The sequence below is a fragment of the Betta splendens genome, chromosome 9 (genome assembly GCF_900634795.4).
Source record: "Betta splendens chromosome 9, fBetSpl5.4, whole genome shotgun sequence".
NCBI classification, from domain to species: Eukaryota; Metazoa; Chordata; class Actinopteri; order Anabantiformes; family Osphronemidae; genus Betta; species Betta splendens.
In genome coordinates this window covers 9,661,776-9,675,807 of record NC_040889.2, presented here as the reverse complement: position 1 = coordinate 9,675,807, position 14,032 = coordinate 9,661,776, and the positions used below count along the sequence as shown (strand labels likewise).

The 14,032-nt window shown below is 47.6% G+C and overlaps 1 protein-coding gene and 1 long non-coding RNA gene across 4 annotated transcripts in view; one reads left to right on the top strand and one right to left on the bottom strand.

Annotated features, from left to right (window-relative positions):
• Positions 1–14,032, bottom strand: part of snd1 (staphylococcal nuclease and tudor domain containing 1) — a 119,797-nt gene that overhangs the window by 6,572 nt on the left and 99,193 nt on the right. Inside the window, exons 19-22 of the mRNA XM_029163567.3 lie at positions 9,504–9,627; positions 7,895–7,964; positions 5,857–5,970; positions 3,180–3,383 (exon numbers count right to left, since the gene is read on the bottom strand). Coding sequence (XP_029019400.1) covers positions 3,180–3,383; positions 5,857–5,970; positions 7,895–7,964; positions 9,504–9,627 — 512 coding nt within the window. The remainder of the gene's footprint in view (positions 1–3,179; positions 3,384–5,856; positions 5,971–7,894; positions 7,965–9,503; positions 9,628–14,032) is intronic.
• LOC114862845 (uncharacterized) lies at positions 3,382–6,736 on the top strand. Of its 3 annotated transcripts, XR_003787073.3 has the most exons (3): positions 3,382–5,147; positions 5,392–5,489; positions 5,700–6,736. It is a non-coding gene; the product is annotated as an uncharacterized LOC114862845 (long non-coding RNA). The 3 variants fall into 3 exon arrangements; XR_005898141.2 differs by lacking the exon at positions 5,392–5,489; XR_003787072.3 differs by having other exon boundaries at positions 5,392–6,736.

Below are 14,032 nucleotides of genomic sequence, written 5' to 3'. Positions count from 1 at the left end.
CCAGCGAGGCAGAGGCAGACACTTCCGCATTAGTAATTGTCTTGTAATTAGCAAACGGGAGATTATTAGCTTGTATCCCTAATGAACTTTAAAGGCTAGCGCCAATGTCAGTTAGCGGAGATGACAAGAGGGTTAGCGGCGGGTGGCCTGCGAGAGTCTGAATGCGTCACGCTGGCGACGCGCGGGCAAAAAGCAGCACGTGGAGCCGGGAACGGCGGCGGCGCTGTCATGACAGACTCGTGGCAGCTTAATGCGCGTTGGTCAAAGACAGCTGCTGCGGGAAAGAACGCGGCATCTGCTCCGGCCGACGGCGTCCTGCACGAGCCCACACACAGCGTCTCTGCTCAGCCTCGCAGCGCTTCCAGCGCGGCCTGAGGCAGGCTGCCGCTAACGGCGTTTACATCAGATTATTAGGAGGCTGACATCAGGTCTGCCACTTTAATTCACGGGGATTATTGTTCATCATGACATTAGCGCACACAAAAGCCAAATGTGCTGCCTCCTCGTCGCCGTCCAAATGGGCCACTCCAGCTCTGAACACGGAGGTTAAAAAGGAACAGAGGGAGTGGAGGAATAAGTAGGGTGAAGCCATGCAGCGAGGAGCATGGAGAGGAGAGAGAGCAACGCGAGGACAGATCCCAGCAAACAGGAAGGAGGTAATCAAGAGGAGGGCGCAGGAAAGACGAGGAGAGGAAGAGGAGGGCGACAAACTGATGTGGTTAAAAACAGGAAAGTCTCACCGCGAACAGAGCGGAAGGAGGACTGAGTGTCTGTGGTGAGGAAGGTCAAAGGCACAAGAGTTTGGCCAGAGCCCACTTTCTGTTGTGGTTTAGAGGCGGAGCAACAGTGCTTCACTGTAACTAACTGCCGTCATCATGCGTGCCCCGCGCTGTCGGCGCCGTCCGGGCTCCCCACCGTTAATACCGGTCCCGTGCATGCTGATGCCCCATCGATCGCCCTCCACACTTACTTTCTCTCCCGCGTTTTCTGACAGGGAAAATCAATGCGCGCTTTATTCATGCGTTTGGCAGATTTTACTCTGAAGGGAAGAAAAACTGATTTTCTTTCCCAACTCAGGAATAGCCGTCGTCGGGGGGGAGGGGGGTGCAGACGGACCAAATGATGTGACTGACACCGCTGTGAGTCTGACGGCCGGAGGCCGGCGCTGCTAGCAGCTCATTTATTCTACTAGCATGATGGTTATATGTAGAGTCGGCCTCTGTGTCCCATGGCAGCCAGCTGTACAGACATATTATACCGGAGGGAGGAATGAAACCAAATAGACTTAATGTCAGGGTTTCTGGGTCAGTCCTACTTGTACGACCATTCAAACCTCCAGGTGACGGTCAGAGTCCTTCTCCTTAAAATCCCACTTCAATCACAAAGCAGCTGGCACAGCTCCATGCGTTCGCCCACAATGGACACAATGCCTGTTTATCAGTCGTCATATTCTCATATGATGCTGATGATGATGTCGTATAAGCATCCATATGCTGTGCGTACTGGGCTTAAGGCACAATTACACTAGGGGGGGCATTAAACCCCAAATGGATGAATATCTCTCTCTGCCGTCCCTCTCCTGGGACAACGCCATCCTCAAAGACCGGTGTTAACCTTCAGTGCACTTACGTCTCACTATTGATAGTCACCGGAGTGCCAGTGAACATTACAGCCCATCTGTTACGCAATGCTTAGCGCTAGGGTGCAGATTACAACGGCCGTGTTTCAATCCCCTGGAATGGATAATGAAGGAAGGACAGAGCCAACTGGAACAGAGACGAAGGACAAAAGTCACTTTTACACACAGGCTGACAGCGTGGAGGACTGAAAGGAGAGAAAGCAGGCTACAAAGAGCTCTGGGCGTGCTGGTGTGGATACTAGAAGCCCGAGGGGAGTTTTCTATAAAAGAGAAAGCAATAGGGGCACGGATCCAGAGGTCAGCGAGAGGTTCTAACATTTACTTTGGCCTGAGAACCACTGCTACTGAGAAGTACCACGTGGCAACGGCTGAACAGCTGGACTTCAGTGAAAATAATCTCCACAACATTTGGTTTTATTGATATGGAAAAAAAAAACAAAAATACTCAAAAATGACTATTGTATCAAAAACAATTTCCGATTCTATCCAAAGACAACAAATCACCTTTAATGAAGCCATTTCCTCAGTCTCACTCTCATAATCACTAGAGCTTGAAGCTGTATACTTCTTGCCAACAGCACCGCTCTATGAATCACAGGCGCAGTTACTGCATCTGAGAGGCAGCACAGTCGCACACTTTTAACCGAGGCTGAGGCAGCTCTGAGCTTGGACGCAGACATGATGGGTGGATTTACAAATGAGGAGCGCTGCAGAGCCTCAGCACACTGTGAGCACTGCTGCTTTGTCCACATCAAAATATTTGTCTGTAGCCACTAAGGAAGAAGCAAAGAGCTGCTGAATAGCAAAGACCCACTAAATCATAAATCTACTGACATACGAGTATATTAGTCTTAGGGACTGGAGATTTGAATCGCTACCTTTCTCTTTACCTGTGAGTCCCTGGATACTAATCATTGGCCAGTAAGCCAGTGCATTTCCAACCAGGATAGGATGCTTACTAAATAACAGACACTGTGCCTAAATAAACAGCCCAGCGACTAATATTGGGGATGTGCAGATGAGGTAATTGCATCAGGAACAAATGTCCTCTATTCCTCAGTATCTTTCATCTTTTGGCTTTGAATCTGCTGCTCAAATTAGCATAATGAGCCAAAGTAAATGAGCGTCGCTTTATGGTTGAACAAAATGGCCGCCATCTGAGGCAAATTACAGTGTGTGAATGTATATTATGTGGCTACAGATTGACAAGTGAGGTATTTTGTCTCTTGGGCTCTAGATTTAGTGTAATTGTAGCTTTCATGTGTCCAAACCCTGGACACATGAAAGCTACAGTTTGTCTCATGACAAACTCAGAGGTTGGATGAACATTTGCTGGGATGGAAATGAGGTGATTATTGAGCTGTCAGGAAGCCAAACCAGACATATGGATCTTTCCACATCAAACACTATATTATCATACTATATACTGGGCCCAAGCCAATAGGAACACTAAGCTTGGAATGAGAATGTAAGCAGGAAACCTCCCAGTGGCATAACATCAGTAGAGAAAGAAACGTCCACAGCATCTTTTGTTACTTACCATCTTCTGCAGGTGCTTCTCCTTGCGGACATCCACCATGACCAAGCCCTCCTTGACCAGGCCGAGGCCCACGTCCTCCTTGGTGTCCCCGAACAGTATCGTGACGTGTGGGCAAGAGGCACCGGTGTACTCCACGTTCAACAGGCACTGGCTGTTTTGGATGTCCCGCACCACGCAGTCCACCACGTCTGCACGGGCGTCCTCCTGGAGGAGCGGAGGGAGGAGGGATAACGGAGGGGAGGGGGAAGGCATCAAAGACATTTTTACAGATATGTACACACATAAACCTAATTCGCTAATCAATACAATTACAGGATCAGTGTTCTGTCATAGCACAACAAGTATCTGCTCGACCAGTTGAGTTTGTGTAACTCCTGCACCACCTTCCTCCTCCTCCTCCTCCTCACATCCCTTTCTCACACACTTCAGCTCGTTACCTCACCCTTTTCTCATTCCTACCCTCCTTCAGCATGAAAGGCCGCCATTTGATTGAACGCACGGTGAAGAAGGTGAACAGCTGCAATGCGAGCCTGACCTCACGTCCTCCAGCAGTCGGAGCAAAGATGAGAAAAGCAAGGAGGCTGCATCTTCAAAGGCATGAAGACACTTTTAAAACAAAAAAAATCAGTCCCTGGCCATCATCCATCCCTCCCCTACACCATCCATCTCCTCACTTCCTTTCTTTCTCGCCCTGGTCTTGTCTCCATGGCAACCCCCTTCGAGCTAGCCGCCCTTGGGTATGTGCGTGTTTGGCGTACGTGTGTGTGAACATGTGTGGGCAGGGAAGCTTGTTCCAGGCACAAAACTAAGGGCCTTTTTTGTCCCCAGTCTCCCCCTGGTCATCTTGTCACAGGCGCTGCAGGGGAGCTCAGGGCTAGAGGGGGGGGGGGCAGTGAGGGAGGAGACAGTAGACTCAGGCTAGAGAGTATTACCGAACAAGAACGCGGTGACACTCATGAGGGGGCAACAGGAATTTAATGAGGGCCTTGGAGTGACCCCTTCTTATGCGCCGTTTAGCACTTTCACACATTAAGAGGAGGCTGAAATCAGTCGAGGAACGTTGGAAATTTGATGACGCTCGCTCAACATCAGAACATCAGTGACTTCAACAAGGCGTACTACTGTATGACAGTGTGCGTGTAGCCTCAGTCACACAAATCATCCAGTCTGAAAAGAAATTATTTCATCTGTCGCATTAGGATTTAAATGGAAGTTTTTGGCTGGACTTCATTTGTTGCTAAAGTTAGCTTAATAGAGAAGTGGCAGCATGTCCTGAGTGAGAGAGTTCATGACATCCATGGAAGTAGGAACTCAGCATGACAGATGCACATTGTGTCTTAGTCACAGTGTCAGCTAAGGGTGTTCTTCCTTCAAAACAACAGAGGCGAGAGCACAGTGTAATCCTGTTGCTCCTGAAAATACCGTGGCTTCTTGGAACATACAGCGAGTGCGCCGGAATGATCTCCACTGACAGAAAGACATTTGGTGTTGAGAGGAAAAAAAAAGGTTTCCAGACTGATCATGAAGCCGCATAACTGGCGAACAATTGCATTCTCTGCGAGACATCAGGTGGCAACAAAAACAAAGGCAGCGACCTTTCCCATGTGAGGCAGCGAAGGCGCAGTGCAAGTGGCACACTGTGATGTACTGTCAGTGTAAGTGACACAGTGAAAAGCCTCAGATAAAGCAGGCGGCGCACACATGAAAGGGAAGCCAAGGGAGAATAGAGCAGGGGAAGGGTTAGACAGATGCAGTGTGACAGAGGAAGAGTGAGGAGGGGAGGTCTAAGGTGCATGTCACCCTGCAACAAGTGCTAAAGCTGTGCGTGTGTGTGTGTGTGTGTGTATGTTTGTGTGTGTGCGCGCGTGCGTCTGGGGGCTGCAAAGTGTAGGTGATGCGTGTGTCCCCTGGGCTGGGACCAACAGATGGGCCACTTCATCCTTCAGGAGACACTGAGTCATGAGACAGGTGACAGCATACGCACAGCCGCCACCAGCTGACGTGTGCGTACACACACACACACGCACACGCACGCACACACACACACACACACACACACGAGAGTTTCTACTCAGCCACAACTGATTGAGTGAAGCTTTGATACACATTCCCAATAAGGTGGCAACAGTTCTTCAAAGAGAGCTATTATAGCCACAGCTATTTATAAGCAGCTGTAAATTACAATCACACCAATGCTCTATATCTCATCTAGGCTGAGTGGAACAAATGCAATTTACATGAGCACAGACCCACGTGCACTTACACGGGGATTGGTCCTGTGCCAATCAGGCTCCCGGAGAAAGAAAACAGGTCTGTATCTGCACCGGATACTACTGTAGCAAAAAGTTGAACCTAAACGAACTAAACCAAACACACTTAAGCGTAGATGGTCACTGAGGTTGAGTAAACACAGGAGGATGTAAACAAGAAGATTAGAGCTGTAAAAAATCTAAGTGCTGCTCAGTGATTATGTAAACACATACACAAAGTACCTGGAAATGTTTTAATTTTCTGTTGCAGAGTGGAGGCTGAGGAAAACCTAATATACAGAAGAGGCTGTCTCTGCTGCATGACCTTATTTCCTTGCATTCAAGTAAATCAGTAGCAACGTTTACGGTGCTTGCACTAAATCAAAGTTAGTTTTGAAGCCTGAGCTGTGACACACATCTGCACTTACGTCCTGTGGGACCTGGATGAAGCCAAAGGTGTACTCGGTGGCCTGCGCTGGCAGGGTCCTGGTGCTGAAGGCGGGGGGCATGGCAGCCAGACGAGTGGAGGACACCACTTCTCTCTGAGGAGGACGTGGGAAGGACAGATGTCAGCGTTTCACCAAACTGTTCTCAGGACAGATTCAATACCTGAGCTGAAAAAGTTAATTAAAAAACTGACTTTGAATGAATCGGACGCGCGTTTGCAATGAGTGTCATCCGGTTCTTTTTACAGCTTCGCTAAAAGCAGCCAGGGGGGATTTAGGGACAAACGTCTGACTTATTCAATAACAAAATGAAATTTAGTGTAACTGAAAGCTCACTTTGTGCATCTGTCCAATGAAAATGCCTGTGAAAGGACATGCTCAACAACACAGCACACACTCTCTGTAATAACTGTCCCCGTCCCCTTTCATGCGTTACTCCTTGATTCTGAATCAATATGTCAATCTGTGTCCCTTTAACGGCGACGCTCCACGACTGTGAACACGGACAGATGCCTTTTCACAACGTATGGGCTACATGCTTGTACACAGCGCTGTACCAATGGCTCCACAGCTGTGTGTACAGCAGGATGGAGGCTTCTTTTACTAAGCTCCATCTGCTCTCGAGCTCAGCTATAAGCTAAGATTAAAGACGACGATAGATGTCCGACCGATGGATCAGCCAGCGAAAGGAGGCAGGGAAAACACTGTTAATCTAGAATTTAAACACAGATAATTGAAGGATTGTTAAACATGTACAGAGACAGTACCGTGGCATTAGTGTGCACTGGATCCAGTGTTTTCATTCATTTTTATGTCTTTGCCTGCATTTACAACCTAATAAATATGCTTTTGTTTGTCTTCACAGATCTATTTATACAAGTATTTTCATGTTTTTGCTGATGCTGATGAGTTTAGCACTTCATAATGTTAAAGACTTTGTTTTACCTCGTGACGCTTTCTGACCGATATGGAGCTAATGTGAGTGACGAGGAGCCCGTAATCGCCACCGGCTTCCCATCCAGAACACACAGATAAAAGGTCGGCCATACGCGCCCATTACAAGTGGGCAGTTCATTTAATGACCCTCATATCTTAGGTTAATGTGTTCATCGGAGTGACCAGTCTAGACTGAGAATCCTCAACAGTTATTATGGATCGCAAAGCTAAGATTTATCAAAAGCGTATTCAAGTTTGACAGCTGAGTAAATGTCAGCTTTAAAAATAAGAGCGCTGCTGTGCTTGCCAACGAGCACATAACTCAGGTACTGATTTGGGCCTTAGACAGGTGGCAGTATCACCGACTAATAGCTCATGACATAGCAGCATGATATGGAGGCCAGGATGAGTCATCCCCAAATGACGGCAAACTAGAGTATGAGGTGGATATCAGCTCGGCTTTTTTGTACCGGGGCTCGGAGAATCACACTTTCAGCAACATGCCAAGGCGCATCGCGTCTGCCAGCCAAACCTCGAGCTGTCCCCCGCTCCGAGGTCAACCGCACGCTGTGACGCTGCACTGCATCATGGGAAATCTCCCATCGGCCAGGGTTTGGCTGGTGATGCAAGCGCGCGTGCGTGTGTGCGGGCGAGTACACACAGAAGAATGCACTCGGAGGCACGGGGCGCCTTCGTCATCGTCGCAGAGTAAAAAGTAAATACGAGAGGATCCACAGGGGAAGCTCTGATTTTTGTCGTCGCTATGAAAGGAATAAAAACGATACACTCAGTCGTACGCTACGCTTCAGTCACAAACAATACAAAAGGAAACAAACAAGGCAGCATCATATTCGCCCTAAAATCTGCAGAGGATACATAAAGGCTGTTAGGCTGCTTTGAACCATGGAAGTAACTGGTGTCTGAATAGATGCAAGAAATAGAAGTAATCCCTCTTCAAACACTGGAGCGCCTCTGGCTGTGGGTTTGGCTAAATCACAACTTTAGAAATGGATTTGTTTTCAGCCCCAAAGGACAGAACTATTTTAATAATGACAATGCAATCGATGCTGTTAGAGTTACTCACGTTGCCGTAGTCAATGTAGTAGACGTGAACCTTTGCCGGCGACTCCACTTTCTCCACCCGGGCTCTGTACCTGCGTCGGCGAAAAAAGAGTCGAGAGAGAGCGAGATATACAGGGAAGGTGTGAGCGGAGCGGAGGGGAAAGCGAGATGAAGACAGAGGACACAAGAGGAAAAGGAGATGAGTAAATGATTCTGTGCTTATTTCCCTGGGGATAAGGTGTTGGAGGATCTGTCTGTTGTGATCGGGAGAGAGGAGCAGGAGCGGATGAACAGACTGGGGGACAGGGGGGATCTATCAGGACACAGCATGGCTAGGAAAATTGCACAGAGGCCTCTTTGCAATAAAGGTCGGAAATTTAAACCCATTTTTGCCTTGTAGCAAATAGTGCCGGAGTATTAGTGCTAATCGCAAAAAGCCAGCAGTTTCAGTCGATAGGGTCTGACTTTAAAGCATATTTGCCAAGTTAAACTGTGAAGGAACATAGATTTGATCGGAACATACAGATTAAAGGCGGAATGTTAGACAAATTCCTTTTCTGAAATCCCAAGCAGCACGTTTCCTAAGAGCGAATTCAAGAAGTGTCTCTTCGTCTGACCATCACTTGTCTGACCCTCGACTCCGACAAACAAACCAGAGGGAAACACAAATTGGCTGAGAAGCAAGGACAGCAGGACAGAAATAAATAATTAGGCCCACATGGGCAAAGAGAGAGACGAGAGAACGATGCAAAAAAAAAAAAAAGAAGCCAAACAGGCGATTAACAGGATGACATGAAGAATAGCAATGAGCGCAGAGAGCAAGGAACGTTTTCCTCTCTGTTCCCTGGCACTGCGGCGTTCCGACACATCTTGAAAGGCAACAAAATTCTAATTATCTCTTTAATGAAACAATCTGACATCCTACAAGCATCGCAGAATATAAAGACATAGCCACCGAACACTGAAAACAGGAACAGCATCGGCTCCACTGAGCTGTAGTCGGAGACGTGACTTATACAGTGGCCTGGGCAGGAGGACGACTCACACAAGGATGACGGGGGAAGAGGTGAGCACCTGTTCTGGGGGAACATTTGCTTTTTTAATCAGTTTTATCGTCTTTTCCTCCCCCCAACGTCACCTTCCTGACATCTCTCTCTCCCCCCCTCAATTACTGTGACTTCTATCTGTCCCCACGACCATCTGCAAACTTATAACATCCGGTGAGGAGGCAGGATGAGAAGGAGTATGTGTGTGCGTGTGTGCGTGCGTGCGTGCATGCGTGCGTGCGTGCGTGCGTGCGTGCGTGCGTGCGTGCGTGCGTGCGTGCGTGCGTGCGTGCGTGCGTGCGTGCGTGCGTGAGTCAAGCAACTGCTGATTCCGAAGGGCCGGAGCAGTGGCAGTGAGCTAATTATACCCTGTGGGTGTCAGCAGTTAATGCATCGCAGATTTAAACAGGGGGAAGGTAACAACAAAATGAGATTTACCGCAGTTATTGTAAAATCAGGTGTTGTGCGTAATTAGAAGTGTGCGGCTCTTTAATATCCGGGTATATGCTGATGCAGTCAGGTAACTGGAGGGGTTAGAGTCAATAAAGGGCTGTGGTGGTCACGGGTATTAAAGCGTTTGCTCACCACTCTCCGTCAGCGAACTTGGCTAAGCAGTATTCCCCTCTGCGTGCGGAGTAGGATCCTTCCACTGGAGGCTGGCCAGCGATCTCTGCTCTCATGGTCTCCATCAGACTCTCCAGCTGGCCTCCTGAAAGACACGCACGCATACAGTAAGCGAGGACTAATATAGAGACTCCTATTAATTTATAGTTGCGCTTAACTTCTTGAAGTTGCGTCTGGTTGCATCACTGCAGCTTGTTTTGCTCCTGCTCCGACACGGTGATGTTTGTTTCCGCTATTTCAGTTTCATATAATTTTAAATCTTTTCCCACTCCCAATAGAGATTTTTTTCCATGTTGGCCATTGATTGTGTAAAACAGGACTTAAATTCCACTTAAATCTCTGTGCTTCAGAGTTGGGATCGCTTTGCCTCCGCTTTTGCACGCTGGCTAAAGCTAGAGTGACTGACAGCGCAGGGCCTAAAGCGGGAGCGGAGAACGAACACTTGTATCTTATCCCCGCAGAGCTTCTAAATAAATACATCAACATAAATGAAGCACAGTCTGATGCAACTGTGCAGAACATGACTGTCTGTTATGCATGGGTGCAGAACGGGGGGGTTTCTGAGGCTTGTTTGCGCTGTGTGAAAAAGATGATGATTAATTACTTTACTGCATGCTGCAAAAGGCTTTATTGTGAAGACCTTTGGCTTCACCACTGCCACAGAGAAGGCTTTTTCAAACCTGTTTCATTTGCCTGGACAAAGGAATAAATAATAGGGTATGAATGTTTTCTGTTAAACAGACTTCCCAGCAGCTAAAAAGGCCGTGTTAACCCCATGCGCCCTTTATAACCCGACGCCAGAAATACAAGCTGAAAATAAGCAGAGGTTTTAGTAGCTGGTGGCCCATTAGCACCATGCAGCTAATGCTGGTTTGACCCGCATTGAGCAAAAGAGGCCAGCTCTCCCAGTGCGCCTTTATGGCCTATCAAGCCATTACACCGTGCAGGATAGAACCTATTATGGAGGATTCAAGGTGAGAATGTGGCTGTCGATACGGTGGGAGTTGGAGGAATCAGATGAGTCAGGGCTCTATGGACTCGATGACTGTTAAGTGGCAGCCCAATTTCAAGCCATTAGATCTAGATCATTGTTGGCACCGCTGCATATGTGATGTTTGTGTATCACGTACAGCAATATTTGTTTGTGCACGGCACGCTGTGTTTGCACAAGTGCATCCACTAGTGCTCACAAGTGCACGGATGCAATTACAGTAGCCGGTTGAGCAAAGTGGCCCATGTGAAATTCCCCGTCTTTATTTTTAGGCCCTATTTCCACTCATTTACCACCTGGAGGTGGTTTGTGGGCAGAAACATGGGGAGTGGTGCATATTTAACCTCACGTTTACACAATGGGAGGCTCACAAAGGCAAAAAGGAACATTTTACATCCTCTCCATTATCTAACAACACAATCAAACCGCAGACAGCCATTATGCAAATAAGCAAAAGTAGAACATGAATAATTTGACAATAATGAAAAAACGTCTACTAACACAGATGAGGCAGGTGTTTATACTTACATTTTACCTATAAAAGCAGCACAAAGAAACCAATGAGCTTGTGGATGAGTGAACTGTATGTAAGCACACACTCACTCTGCCATCGGCCCAAACGCTCCGATCACGAGAAACCTGCCAAACTGTGTGTGTAAATACGTCATCCTAAAACCACGACGGGGGGAATCCCACCGTTTCCACGTAATCCCAGCTCCTCTGTCCGGCCCGGGTTTATCGTGAGGACAAATGCAGCTGACATTAAACATGAGGAAGGGGAAACCCTGTGTGTCTGTATAAAATTACCGAGTCCTGCTTACTATGCATGTTACTATCAAACAAACAGCTTGCAGGCAGGCAGAGCATCACCTTTCCCTACTCCTGCTCTGCTGCTGTGAGTCGTCATTAACACCTAATATTATTGATGCCGCTGGAGAACAAGACAACATAAATAATGATGCCGTTTTCAGGCCTGAGACTCAGGCAGCCGCCAACGAACAGCTGACAGGAAACCGTCATTAGCGTCGGCTAAAACTTCGAGGAAGACACCAGCGCGAGGCTCGGAGGGAGCCGCAGGGTCAGGAGGAGGAGGTGGGGTGTCCAAACAGCTCGCCGGCCACCCACTGCTACACCAACTGCTGATGATTGCAGCGAGGGGCGCGGGAGCAGGAATACACAAACAAATACGCGCCAGAGAGACACCTTCGGAGCGTTTTGTAGAGAAAACAGCTTCTGGAAAAGGTGCCAGATGAGTGGCGTCGCCTGACGGGCAGAGGAGGGCCGGTCACATGGACAGCAGCTCGGAGCTGGGTGGTGTCAGCCAGCCACCTTCTTGATTTATTTATCTAATTAAAAAAGTTACCGTGTGCCTTCCTTGCCTCGCGTGTGCGATACTGTGCATGCACACGGACTCATACATATTTATTTCCATTCCTGTTGCACTCCGGGTCCAGAGAAAAATAAATGACACATGAGCTTCAAGTGAAGTCTCCCGGCCGCTATACGTACTTTGACACATAGGGAGCCTTAATGGATGGCGCCTCGCTGCAGCCTCAGTAAAAGTGCTTCCGTGGTGTAAATCATGAAGCGGGGTCGAGCAGACGCACGGAGCTGCAGGACTGAAATAAGCACGCATTAATTGGGTAAAAAGTTTAACACGCCAGATTGTGGACGGGGTCCTGATTAGCTGATGGTGAGCCGATACGACGCGCCAAATCTCTGTCTGTCAGAAATGTGACAGCCAATTCCTCGCTGTCAAATCAGACACTCTGCTTATAGGCTTTATCACAACAGCATCCTGCGAGCTCCCAATTACACGTACGGGGAGGCCGTAAATCTTGGCGACGGCCTGTTAACGTACAGTATGTGCCCATTTCTCACGCGAGCGCTCTCTTAGCACCAGAAGCTCAGAAGCTGCATCTTCTGCTCCTCAGCTATAGCATCTCTGCACCCAAACAGACTGGTTTTCTCACGTACAGACAACGTCTCTGGGATTCATGGCTCTTGGATGAGCAGCATGTACAATCACAGGAACACGAGCATAATATGCTTCTCTCATGGTTCACTAGGACGAGCATGTTCAATGGAAGCCATCTACGGCGCCACTGATGGACTTTTTACAGTCTGGTGCCTTTGGTTCCACTGGCGTTTTGTTTTGTACAGCATGTGTTACGAATGTTGACAGTCCATTATTCTGTTGTGACTGTGGAGGAAAAACTGTTGAGCATGTGTTCTGCCGTGATTTACAGAAAGGTTTGTCTAAATGTAACAAACAAATCTGCCGCGCCATAGGGAGTTTATTAAAATATTTCATTTATTTAAGTTGTGAGTTTTTACATCGCCTATTTTTAGAAATGGGTTTTGGCTCTGTCGTGTTATGGATCACAGCTCTTGGCAAAATAATTTATGATCTGTGGTGACTCGCTGATTTCACAAACTATTTCCAAACAACGCTCAGTCACACATAAATCCATGTCATCAATTCCAGCTTAAGACTTTGGGTTTATAGGTCTATTCTAATTTAGGTGCAGACATTTTGGACAAAGGTAAACTGGCTCTGGGGTTGTGGAATTATCATGAAGATCATCTCCATGTGTACATTTAGGCTGAGATTAGCACCCGTCCGCAGATTAATATCTACGAATCAATACACCCGTCGCGACTGGCACCTTCCCCAACACTTTTAAGCAGGGCCTCATTAACCTGCTGCCCCCTTCCATGTAGAGAATTACGGGCCTGTCACGTTTCTGGCTTTACAAATGGGAGCCACGGTCCAGTCCTCACAAAGACGACGCTGCAGTACCCATTTAATGCTGGCACGCAGACAGCTAAATATCTGTGTGCATAAGGGGTAAATCATGTTGAGCACGAGTGCTTTATTTTGTGTCGACGAGAGCCAAAGCGATGATCCAAAAAGCAGCCGAACCGCCGACTGTCTGACGCCGGCCAATTTCTCTGTCTTCAGCTCTTCATTTCTGTTGTTTTGTTGTTCTCTCTCATTCTGTGTTTAGTTTATACGCCATTATGCCGCAGCTGTTTTGTAAATCGTATATAATTACATTGTGAATGCCTGGAGCAGAGTGAGGAAGCGATTAGGCCTTGAACAAACAAAAAAAAAAAGAGAGAGACGAGAGAAGAGGGGACGGAGATGGTTTTACAGGTTGGTTATAATCATATTTGATTATATTGCAGCACACGGTGTGCGATCAGAGACAAGAGGGAGCAAAAAGCCAACAAAAACACTAAAACGTGCCATTTCACGATGCATCCCAAGGCTGTACCGAATTCTATTAAGCTGTTTATGAAAGCTATTAAACCGCAGAAGGGTAAATAATCAAAATGTGACAGAGGCAGAGGCCAAGAGAGCAATGGTTGCTTATGAAAGCATTCTAATTTCCTGGCTTGTAAGAATGAAGGAATTATGAGACAAAATGGAGAGCGCCTATGAAAAGAACACCTGCTGGGGAAACAAGAGACTGGAGCCTGGGTATAATTACAC